At 42.8% G+C, this 13,064-nt stretch overlaps 1 protein-coding gene across 3 annotated transcripts in view; it reads right to left on the bottom strand.

Annotated features, from left to right (window-relative positions):
• Nucleotides 1-11,309: 11,309 nt before the first annotated feature.
• pold3 (polymerase (DNA-directed), delta 3, accessory subunit) overlaps nt 11,310-13,064 on the bottom strand; it is an 8,877-nt gene continuing 7,122 nt past the window's right edge. For all 3 annotated transcript variants that reach the window (XM_059542408.1, XM_059542409.1, XM_059542410.1), the window contains exon 12: nt 11,310-11,521. In XM_059542408.1, coding sequence (XP_059398391.1) covers nt 11,316-11,521 — 206 coding nt within the window. In that variant the 3' untranslated portion in view covers nt 11,310-11,315. The remainder of the gene's footprint in view (nt 11,522-13,064) is intronic.

Below are 13,064 nucleotides of genomic sequence, written 5' to 3'. Positions count from 1 at the left end.
AGCTAGTGCAATTTACCTTAATACACTTGTCTGAGAAATTCTATGTTGTAGCACATCCTGAATAAGGGCAGGTAATAAAACCAGACAAATATGCACTAGTTGACAAAGTATGCTTGAGTAAAAGTACAGATATCCTAATAAAATACTACTCAGTAGACCTTTTCATTTTACTGTATGAAAAAAGTTCTATTTTTTTTTTTACATTTAAATACTCCATCCTACAAAAATGAAGATTTGTGCATGAAGACGTTGAATATGTATTGATCTGCAAATAAGCAAACATTTAATTTTATTACCAAAAAGTACACTATCAAAACATTAAAATTCAGTATTTAAAAATATCAATTTAAGTTACTAATAATTCATCAGTAAAAAATTAAATAAATAAATAAAAATAGTTTTTAAAGTTAAGAAAGAAAATGCATGTAAATTTGTGGTGAAAATAGTATAAACTTACAGTTTTAAAACAGTCATCACATGGGGCAAAGAGCTCAGATTTTAACAAGAATGCAGTGCAAACATACTACTTTTATATTATTTATAATTGCTACAGCAGCAGGGTAAATGCATGGGGATTATTTTGTGTTATTTTAATGTTATTTATAGTTTTGACCTGTTCTTGCACATTTTGAGTCGGTCATGAACAGGTGAATTGTAACAGGATGCTCGCTCTGACTGGATCATGGAATCTTTTGAGTTGTTGACTTGAGAACAGCTACGATCAGATCTGCCCAAATGAATCATTCAATGGTAACCAGGTTAATTAAAAAGAATCAGTTTGTTTGTGAGTTGGAAATTGCTATTGCATTTCAGTGGTAATTTCCACAGTTAAAAATACCAAGTAATGTTTGTTCAAATCTAGTCGAGTTAAAGGAATGAGATAATGCTTTGAAATGCAGTGAAGTATGCAGCGAAGTAAAAGTCTCCCAAAATCAAAAATAGATCAATAAAGAACAGGTGCTTTAAAACTACACTGAAGTTCAGTAACAAAGGAAAAATACTACCTTTACTGTCCACCACTCGAATATGTAACGTTTCTGCCTCTGAACTGCTGCTCTGCACGCCGCCTGGAGATTCAGTCTCTAAGCAACTGAAACAAAACTCAAAGGGAGCTAAACTGGGTTCAGCTAATTAACTCTGATGGATTGGTTAGCTTTCGTAGCTGATTAAGGTGTTCATATAACCTGTGAATTAATGTGCCATCCAAATACTTTCTGAATCTGCACTTTTTTTGCACCCCCGTCCCCTTCTTACTTGAGTTGGCCCTGATCATTTGAGCCAAAGATCTGAATCATGCTAAGCGAGCACTGAGCAGTCTGTCATGAACAATCCAGTCATTAATCGGCCTTTCCAGATCCCTACTGGGACTGGTAAGGACACCAGAACATTGTGTATTACTTAAAAATGAATGTCATCATAATCATTTACTCACCCTTGTGCTGTTCCAAACCTGTATGTGTTCTTTTTTTTTTGTAGAATAAGAAGGGAAATATTTTGAAGAATGTCCATGTTGCTCTCTTGAGTTTTATGCCTTGAAAACCTTTCTTGTTTATGGTCATCATTCACTTTCATTGTACGGAAAAAAGCAGCTTGGATGCTACTATAAACAACCCCTTTCATCTTTCACATTAGAAAGAAGGTCATATGCATTTCAAAAAACATGGTGACAGAATTTTCATTTTTGAGTGAACTATCCCTTTACTGAAACTCTTTATAAAGTGTATATGGTGAAAGTTAAAAATTGAAAGTTAGCCAAAATTAAAGTTGTGTTAATAAAACTAAAATGTATTCCTAAACAACACTTATTTTAGTGGGAACAGACTGCACAGCCTTTACCATGGAAAACAATAATTTAGCCACGTCATATGGCCAGTTAACTAATATGACAGGATGATGAATGATGATGTGAAGTGCTTTAGAGATAACCAGGGCTTGTATTTATGCCATGTTTAGCACATGTGTAGTGTTTCAGTGCATTCAGTGACATTTGTAAAGAGATCACAGGCTCCATTTGTTAATCAGAGTCAGAAAAATACAAATTTGTGCTTGATTTCAACAAGACAAATCCAGATGTGAGGCACCCCACACCCTTAAAATAACCCCAAAGAAATCAAATCCCAGAAAGGTGATGCGTGCGCTGCCTTTTCCAATCATGTCCTGCATATTTTCCTGTTTTGACAAAGAACAGTGGTTCTTCAGCCAAATGCAGTTATATAATCCTGTCAGACAACTGTGTGTAAAAATCTGCTTTCATTTAATACACACTGATTTATTCTTTAAAAGCTCTGCATGAGAACAGTGAGGGGGGTTAGAAAAATAAATTACTACTCAAATATTGAGGTTATTGCTGTTTGATGTATTTTGTTGGCATTGATCTAAAAAGCGAGTCTCTCTCATGCCCACAAGCTCTGCCCGCATTTAAAAGAAATTTTCAGAGATGCAGTGTGGCAGGGGAGGTGTGGTTTAGCGAGGTCTGCGACGGGAGAGAGAGTGAGGAGATCAGCGGTGGTAAGTGAGTTAAGTGAGAGACAAGTGACACCTGCTTCTCATTGCAGTGATTGGCGTGGGGAAGCAGTATTTAAGCCAGCTGGGAACCAGAGACAGAAGAGAGACCTGAGGACTGAGGATTGAGCCTGAAAGTATCAATGTTATGATTTATGCACATGTGGCGCGACTTTGTTTTCCGTTCTTAATCAGTATAATAAAGTTCCCACGAGCCTCAGTACGCCGACTCTGGTCTCCTTCCTTCTCTGCCATACGAACTTTTATCACACTGGTGCCGAAACCCGGGAAGGAAGGAGAACGACGCCGCCATGCAAACCCCGTCAGGATCATCGGGAACGCCGTTTGCGGAGCTCATTACATCGCTCGCGGGCCTGCATCAGGAACAACATCAAGCCCTGCTGGAGCTGCGAGCCGACCATGAACATCGGTTTCAGGCAATGATGCAGGTCCAGCGGGAGGACCGCGAGCTGTTCCGGAGCATGCTGGACCGGGAGGTTCGGACGAGGTCGGCCTCCCCCAGTTCCAGCCCTGCTGCCCACATGCCTCTTACGAAGATGGGGCCAACAGATGATCCGGAAGCGTTCCTCGATTTGTTTGAGAGGACGGCCGAGGCGTGTGGGTGGCCGGAGGACAGCTGGCCGGTCCGGATAATTCCGCTGCTGTCAGGGGAGGCCCAGAAGGCTGCTCAACAACTGCCCGTCCAGAACCTCCTGGTATATGCAGACTTAAAAAGAGCAGTGCTCCAAAGGGTCGGCCTCAGCCCCGAGCAGCACCGTCAACGCTTCCGGTCGCTAGAACTGACCGAAGCGGGCCGGCCCTTTGTCTTAGCCCAGCAGCTCCGGGACTCCTGCCGCAAATGGCTGTTGGCCGGAGGAAGCGACGCCGAGACCATTATCAACACCGTGGTGCTGGAGCAGTTCATCTCACGTCTCCCGAAGAGGACTGCTCAGTGGGTCCAGTGCCACCGGCCGGCGTCGCTGGATCTGGCAATCCAACTGGCGGAGGATCAGCTGGCGGCGTGTTCCGGGGTCGGCGAACCCCTTCCATCTGTCTCTCTCTCTCTCTCTCCCCCCCCTCTCTCTCTCCTCTTTCTCCAAAGCCTGTCCCTTTACCCAGGTCTCGGTACACGGGGCCACCGAGGGCCGCACCCCGTTGGAGAGCAGGGACGGAGCCGGCCGCCATGTCACGGGGTCCGGCCAGGGGAATGGGGCCGCCGCACGGGGAGGGACTGGCTGAGCTACCAGCTGCTTCCCCACGTCAATCACCTGACCCACTTCCAACCACTAGGGTGGCGGGGAGGCCTGGGCCGGCCTGCTGGCGTTGCGGGGATCCGGGCCATTTTGTGGACCGGTGCCCGGTTATGGAGGTGGGGACGTGGGTCCGGATCCCGGACGACCCGCAGGCTGCCCCCGATCAAGCCGGGTTGTACCAAATACCCGTGAGTATTAAGGGGGGTACCTATCAGGCTTTGGTGGATTCAGGTTGTAACCAGACCTCCATCCATCAAAGCCTGATACAATCCGGGGCATTGGATACGGGCCGCGTGGTTAAGGTGAGGTGTGTGCACGGGGATATAGTGGAATACCCCATAAAAACCATAGGCATCAAATTTAGGGGACAAAAGCATTATGTGGAGGTGGCCGTTAGTCCGCGCCTCCGGCATCCACTAATCTTGGGTACCAATTGGCCAGCTTTTGAACAATTATTGGGGTGTTTAACAGTGGATGCCTCTGGGGAAAAGAGAGGCCCGGTTGGCGGGGCGTGCGCTCAGGTGGGAGAATCGGTACCCGGACCCAGTGGGGAAGCTTCAGGGGAACCGAGCGAGTTGGCGAGGCTAAACCTTTCCAGTCGCGATGACTTTCCCCTGGAGCAGTCCCAGGATGAGACCCTTAAACATGCATTCGAGCAGGTCCGTTCCATCGATGGGCAGGTCCTCCATCCTGACCGCGCGCTCTCTTATCCGTATTTTGCCGTTATTAAGGACCGGTTGTATCGAGTGACCCATGACGCTCAGACAAAGGAAGATACGGCCCAATTATTAGTACCTAAGAGCCGTCGGGAAATGCTTTTCCAGGCGGCACATTGCAATCCAATGGCGGGGCATTTAGGTATGACAGCCACGCTAAATCGTCTAATGACCCGATTTTTTTGGCCGGGCATTCACGAGAACGTCCGCAGATGGTGCGCGTCGTGTCGGGAATGTCAGTTGGTGAACCCACCGGCCACCCCAAAAGCGCCGTTGCGCCCTCTACCTCTAGTGTAGGTCCCCTTCGAACGAATTGGTATGGACCTCATCGGGCCATTAGAACGATCCGCACGGGGACATCGTTTTGCGTTAGTCATAGTGGACTATGCAACACGATATCCCGAAGCAGTGGCGCTCCGCAATATCTCGGCGAAGAGTGTGGCGGATGCCCTGTTTCGTTTAATCTCCCGCGTGGGAATCCCAAAAGAGATTCTCACGGACCAAGGCACCGCGTTTATGTCACGCACGTTACGCGAATTATACGAATTATTGGGCATTAAAGCGGTACGGACCAGCGTCTATCACCCACAAACAGACGGACTGGTCGAACGATTTAATCGCACTTTGAAAACAATGATTCGTAAATTCGTACAAGAAGACGCGAAAAATTGGGATAGATGGCTAGAGCCCCTCTTATTCGCTGTGCGCGAGGTCCCCCAAGCCTCCACGGGGTTTTCCCCCTTCGAGCTTCTTTACGGACGCCAGCCCCGCGGGGTGCTGGACGTCCTGAAAGAAACTTGGGAGGACGGACATTCGGATAGCAAAAATGAAATTCAGTATGTCATGGACCTGAGAGCAAAACTCCATACACTGGGGCGGCTCTCAATGGAGAATTTGCTTCAGGCCCAGGGCAGACAAAGCCAGCTGTATAACAGGGGAACTAAGCTCCGAGAATTTGCACCGGGAGATAAAGTGCTCGTATTACTGCCAACCTCCAGCTCCAAATTATTTTCAAAGTGGCAAGGACCCTTTGAGGTCACACAACGAATAGGCGATCTCAATTATGAAGTAGTACGAACAGACAGAGGCGACTCCAGGCAAATTTACCACCTCAACCTCCTTAAAAAATGGAGCGAAGAGGAGTCAGTGTTGCTAGCGACGGCAGTGAGCGGAGAGGAGGATCTCGGGCCAGAGGCGATCATTAAAGAAAAATCCCTCGCCCTGGCCCCGGGAGGGGATCACCTCTCGCCCTCGCAGCTCACTGACATTGGACAGTTACAGTCCGAATTTACAGACGTGTTTTCGCCTCTACCTGGTCGTACTAATCTGATTCAGCACCATATTGAGACAGAGCCGGGCGTGGTGGTTCGCAGCCGGCCATATAGACTACCTGAACACAAGAAAAAAGTGGTTCAGACAGAATTAGAGGCAATGCTGGGGTTAGGAGTAATCGAGGAGTCCCACAGTGATTGGGCGAGCCCGATTGTTTTGGTCCCTAAAACGGACGGCTCGGTGCGATTTTGTGTGGACTATCGCAGGGTGAACGCAGTGTCAAAATTTGATGCTTATCCAATGCCACGGATTGACGAGTTGCTCGATCGGTTAGGTACGGCTCGCTTTTATTCGACATTGGACTTGACAAAAGGATATTGGCAGATCCCCTTATCTCCCATGTCTAGAGAAAAAACAGCCTTCACCACGCCGTTTGGTTTACACCAATTTGTGACGCTTCCGTTCGGCTTGTTCGGGGCCCCCGCTACGTTCCAGCGTCTCATGGATCGAGTGCTGCGCCCGCATGCTGCATATGCCGCCGCTTACCTGGATGATATTATCATTTATAGTGGCGACTGGCGGCGGCATATGGAGCATGTGAGGGCTGTCCTCGAGGCGCTGAGACGGGCGGGGCTAACGGCCAACCCGAAGAAGTGCGCGGTTGGGCGGGTGGAGGTAAGGTATCTGGGCTTCCACTTGGGTCACGGGCAAGTGCGTCCCCAAATTGACAAGACGGCAGCAATTGCGACTTGCCCCAGACCCAAGACCAAAAAGGAGGTGAGGCAGTTCCTGGGGCTGGCGGGATATTATAGGAGATTTATTCCTGGTTATTCGGACCTCACTAGCCCCCTGACTGACCTCACTAAAAAGGAGGTACCAGATACGGTCCAATGGACGGAGCGGTGCCAACAGGCCTTTACCCGAGTTAAGGCTGCCCTGTGTGGTGGACCGCTCCTGCACTCTCCTAACTTTTCTCTCCCCTTTTTGTTGCAGACTGATGCGTCGGACAGGGGGCTGGGCGCGGTCCTGTCCCAGGAGGTGGGGGGGGAGGATCGCCCGGTGCTGTACATTAGCCGGAAGCTCTCTAAGAGAGAGGCTAAGTACAGCACCATAGAAAAGGAGTGTTTGGCCATCAGGTGGGCGGTCCTCACCCTTCGTTACTACCTCCTGGGCCGGGAGTTCACCCTCTGCTCGGACCACGCGCCCCTCCAGTGGCTCCACCGCATGAAGGATACCAACGCGCGAATCACCCGTTGGTATCTAGCTTTACAGCCATTTAAGTTCAAGGTGATTCACAGGCTGGGGGCGCAGATGGCTGTGGCCGACTTCCTCTCCAGGAATGGGGGGGGGGGGCTGCAGGCCGGATGGCTCCCCGGCCTGAGTCGGGCGGTGGGGGTATGTGGCAGGGGAGGTGTGGTTTAGCGAGGTCTGCGACGGGAGAGAGAGTGAGGAGATCAGCGGTGGTAAGTGAGTTAAGTGAGAGACAAGTGACACCTGCTTCTCATTGCAGTGATTGGCGTGGGGAAGCAGTATTTAAGCCGGCTGGGAACCAGAGACAGAAGAGAGACCTGAGGACTCGTGGGAGGAAGCGACCGTCAGAAAGCGAGAGCCTGAAAGTATCAATGTTATGATTTATGCGCATGTGGCGCGACTTTGTTTTCCGTTCTTAATCAGTATAATAAAGTTCCCACGAGCCTCAGTACGCCGACTCTGGTCTCCTTCCTTCTCTGCCATACGAACTTTTATCACATGCAGATTTTCTGTATTAATTGTTTTACACTTAATGTACCTTTATGAGGGACTGTACAAATTTCAAAAGGAACTTAAAATTGACAAACATCTTGAGTTCAAGTACTTGCTTAATGGATTATTATAACCACAAACAGGGTCGATGTGTTATGTGTTAATTAAAATGTGAATATTCAGCGGAATAGTGTTTGTCACATGTGTGAGTTAGGAATAACAGGATTGGCTAACTTGTAGGCTGAACCTCCTAAAGCCCTTCTGATTTTGTCAGGTGTGTATATTGTCATGAGCAGAACAGTCAGTGGAACAAAATATGAAGCACTAAAACAATATTTCATGATTTTAAGGAGTGCCTGAGGCCAGTTTGAATTGAATAATGTGGGGTTACTTGATATATTTGGAAAATGCCTATAGATTTATTCCTCCTGGGCTGAAAAATACATTCCACCTCTGAGCTATTCAAGAACAATCAAATTGAAATCCTATGGTGGCCAAAAGCATAAAATCACATGGATGGACAGAACAAGATAGGGAGAAGTGAAGAGCTGTGTTCCAAAAATGGATGCGTTAAATAATGATTCTTGCCACAAAGAATATTTTTTTTTCTCTTTAATGGAAAATAAACCTTCTTATGGAAGCTCATTAGTGGAATAATAAAAAAAAAATAGTTTCTCAGACTTGCAAAATATAAACTAAGAATTGTGATATATACACTCAGAATTCTGAAATAAAAGTCAGAATTGTGAGATATAAACTCAGAATTTGTACTTTTTTCTTTCTTTTTTTAGCAATTATGATTTAATATTTTAAAATGTTTCATACTCTAGATTTAATACTGTCACATGGAATTGATGTTGATGGTGTTAAAATTATGCAGCCAAGTGATGATATCTCAGATAATTATTTAGTTTTGTGCAAACTTCATATAGATAAAACTGTAAATTCTACTTCTTGTTACAAGTATGGTAGAACCATCACTTCTACCACAAAAGACTGCTTTGTAAGTAATCTTCCTGATGTATCCCAATTCCTTAGCGTATCCAGAACCTCAGAACAACTTAATGATGTAACGGAAACTATGGACTCTCTCTTTTCTAGCATTTTAAATACAGTTGCTCCTTTATGCTTAAGGAAGATTAAGGAAAACACTGTGGTAATGAGCACACTCGCACCCTAAAGAGAACAGCCTGGAAAATGGAGCTGGAGGAAAACAAAACTAGAGGTATTTCTTATTGCTAAATTCTGAAAAAAAACAAAAAAAAAAACAGAGGTGTTAATTATAGGACCTAAAAACTCTGCATGTAATAACCTAGAACACTGTCTAAGACTTGATGGCTGCTATGTCAATTCTTCGTCATCAGTTAGGAACCTAGGTGTGCTATTGATAGGAATATTTCCTTAGAAAGCCACATCATGGATGTGTCATAAATCCATGCATTTATGACCTCAAGGTCAGATTATTGTAATGCTTTATTGGGTGGTGGTTCTGCATGCTTAATGAACAAACTCCAGCTGGTTCAAAATGCAGCAGCTAGAGTTCTTACTAGAACCAGGAAGTATGACCATAATAACCTGGTTCTGTCAAAACTGCACTGGCAACCTATTAAACATCGTATAGATTACTTATAAAGCCCTGAATGGTTTAGCATCTCAGTATTTGAACGAGAGAATCTCATAGAATATCAAAATCAACTGCAGGCGGCAGATCCTTTTCCTGTTTAGCGCCTAAACTCTGGAATTACCTACCAGTAACATTGTTCAGGATGCAGACACATTCTTTCAGTTAAAATCTAGCGTTATATAAATAAAGGTGACTTGACAATTCTGATAAGAGTTGAGTTTAAATCTCGCAATTCTGACTTTATATTTCACAATTCTGAGAAAGGAGTTAGAATTGTGAGATCAAGAGTTCCAGTTACCCTTTCAAGGGGCATTTTGTGTGTGTGTGTGGTGGAAATGGGCTTCCATACATTTTTCTTCACATAATTTCATAATATCTCACCAGACGATGGCATTCTTAAGGGGACAGGTCACCAAAATGTCTGTCCTCATTTACTCACCCTTAGGACTTTCCAATCTTGTAATCTTTTTTTTGTGTGGAATATAACTACTACTATAATAATAATAATAATTATTATAATAATAAACTATTTGAGTTTTTCTGAATTGAACATTTAAGTAAATGTGAAATTTCTGAGTGAAAATTAAGTGCATTTGCAGAAAACAAAGTCAAGAGTTCGAATGACATGAGATTCTGTAAATTTTGGATAAATATGCACGTCTTAATTTTAATTTATTTTTACAATGTTCCATTATTGTTGTGTATTAGTGGTTTTGTGGAAACCAAAAGGATCCAAACAGGTAGCTGAACAAGTGCACCTTTGAAAACTGAAGGGAAACCTGGAAACAGTTAACCACACTCTCCCAAATCGTCAGCAGGCCAAAACCAATGCCGCATTTTTCCAACGTCAGCTATGCAATCGAGCAAAGGATTTTCTCAGGCAGCGAGGCACCTAGAATTTTAATCGACTGTTTGATAAGGTATCCAGGACAGGTGCCTCACCCCAGTCCACATCTGACTGCCCAGCGAGGCCGGCAAAGGTGAGCTAAGGGAACGAGCAAACACCTAACTGCACAAAACCAAACTGTTTTCCTTCACAGAATGCAGCTGGATAAGGTGATTAGTGTCAAAAACATTTTTTTTTCTTTTACATATCAAATGATCACAAAGAAGAACAAAAAAAGAGAGTATTTGATATACAAAACAACCAGAAATTCTTACTTTGGTGGACCTCAGGTTTGAAAGCACAATTATACATGTTTTACAATATAAAGAACACTGTGTTCTCGAATTCACTTGCACATACTAACTCAGGCCTAAGTTTAGAAGCCTGAGAGAAAAGTGAGTATTGATGTCTTGGCACAAAACGCTCAATTTCACATCTGTGGCACTGGATCAGATGAGCTTGGACAGACATTGATGAGGATTTCCAGAGGCATGCCTTTCCACACAGTAAGTTTAGTTTTGATAAATGGAAATGTCCAAGACCAACACAACAATATAGCCAGAAACTGATGTCACATAGAAATATGAAGCTCTGAGAAAACAACTCGGATTTACAGGAACCAAACAAGAACATTCTCGACTACTGAGCAGATTTTTTTAATTACTTCACTCATAAATATCAGATAAGTTTCTGGTTAAACCAACAAATATTTCTTTCACAAGAATATTAATCCAAACAAAAGTTTTATTCTTTTTTTATTTATTATCCAGCAATACTAAAAATAGACAATTGCAAAACAAGACTTGACAATCTTTACAGCATGGGAATTATTGGTGGTTGGCCATGTGCAGGTTGCCTTATAATAAGGAAATCAGCAGGATCATACATTTACATACTACAACCATATCAGGCATAGAATTGAAATCCAGCATGTGAAGTTGGGTGGATAGTCGACACAAAATGGTTCTTCATGTAGAAGCAGAAATCTCCTGTGTCAATGTCTCTGAAGAGTGACAGTGACAATAAAGATATATTTCCAACTTACAGCATCACATGTGCTTCATGGGAATGTCAATGCTGAAAATTAAGTGCTTAAAGGGATATTTCATCATACAAATTTAGTCACAATTTCTTCATCCTCATGTTATTTGTTTTCTGTAAAATAATTTTTTTAACAAATTTTATTAACAGAAAGAAAACCCATGCAGTGATTCTTTATGTTAAGGAATAACATGAGGATGAGTAATTAACAACAGTTTGGATTTCCAGGTGAACTACTCCTTTAAAAGTCCATGAAAGAATAATAATAATAAAAAAAGTTATTTCTTCTGAAAAAATCCCATGATGGATGGCTGTTTTGTAGGTTTGTTAGTGGTAGAAGTCTTCTTCTGACTCTTTTCTTTTTTCTCTTTTTCTCTTTTTCCAAATGAATGCTTGAGTGAGCTTGAGTCCTTGGCTTGACTGTTGGGTTCAGGCTCCTCTTCACTCTCAGAGTAAGACTCGCTCACATAACCCTTCTCTGTCACTAGGAAAACAGAAAAATTGGTTATTCAGACACTGTCAAAATGTGTGTGGTGAATATAAGTGTCTGGGGTTTGGGATCTATACACAAGCATTTGGTTTTAATTTTTAGAGAGATTTTGCAAAGTTGCCATTTGTTTTTTGGCCAAAGGAAAGTTCCTTAGGCACTATATTATTAACAGCCTTCACATTGTGCTTATGATGTCTTAAATTACTGCCCCTGTAACACAGTAGGTTTTAGAAGAATACACATTCCTGGCTACACTATGAATCTTCGTCTGGTCAATAATGTAAAATAAACAAATAAAGAAAAAATCATCAAACGAATTTGGTTACTATATACTGGAAAAAAGAAGAGGAAAAAACAGCTTCAAAGAGTTTTTGTGCTGAACAGACAACTGGCATTAAGGAATGTATAAAATTAGACACTGTGCTAAGTACAAAAATAACACCAGTGGCACAAAGTCATATGAATCAAACACACATTCATGCTTTTGGTCTTCAAATATAAAGATTTCCTCCACATGAACAAAGTCAAAAATAATCAGGACTAAACAGTTTCAGCAAAAATAGTTTGCCAAGAGCTGTCTGTATTTCTGCCACATAACTTATGATTTACTCAGTGGTGTTAGTGTTTCTGTCAGCGCTTATAAATTATGTGCTTATAAAAGTTAAGAGAGAGTCCAGTCACTTTTATGCACGGCTATTTAAAGGGATTCTTCCAGGTTAAATAGGAAACAAAATGTAAACATAACGTTAATTACCACAGAAAATATTATAATAGTTATATTTACTGCCTGGCCCTGTGTACTTCAACTGCAAGTCCTTTATTGTAACTACGAAAATAATAAAAATGAGACGAGCAGAAAAAAAAATCTAAATTCTAAAAACACTAGACATAAAAATCTAAAACACTAGACATAAGTGCAACAAATGCAGTCATTGAAACATAGCCTGCATTGAACCCAACTGTTAAATACGATGGATTTTAAAATAATTTTCCTTTATATTACATATTTGAAGCATTTGATGGTTCATGTATGTGGAGCTGATCAAGACTAGTGGTTGACCGATGTATATCAACCGATACTTGTCATTTTTTCAGCACCTGGTGATATGTTTTTCTGTTTGGCCAGCATTTATTTTGACATCGACTAGAATTTTATTTTAAAAGCGCTAAGAATGCTTGTTTATTTTTCAGATTTATAATAATAAGATTAAAGGTTATACAGTGCCCTCCATAAGTATTGGAACAGTAAAGACAAAATTGTTCTATTTGCTGTGGAGTCGAGAAAAGCAAGCAAATTGGATGCTAAAAGAAAAGGAGGATGTCAACTAGAACTATAGAAAAAACAAAGGGCATGGAGAAATCAAGAATTTGTAAACTATGATGACATCAGCAACCAACAACGACCTGATTGGCTGAGAAAAACAACAGTTGTTGATGACAGACAAATCATAAAAGCTGGGAAAATGAACCCTAAAATATATGTCTGTAAAATCAGAAACAACCTCCAGAAAGTTAGGGTGATGCTCTGTCAATCTAC

The sequence above is a fragment of the Carassius carassius genome, chromosome 47 (assembly GCF_963082965.1).
Source record: "Carassius carassius chromosome 47, fCarCar2.1, whole genome shotgun sequence".
NCBI classification, from domain to species: domain Eukaryota; kingdom Metazoa; phylum Chordata; class Actinopteri; order Cypriniformes; family Cyprinidae; genus Carassius; species Carassius carassius.
Note: the sequence above shows the minus strand (reverse complement) of the source record. Positions and strands in the feature narration are given on the sequence as shown.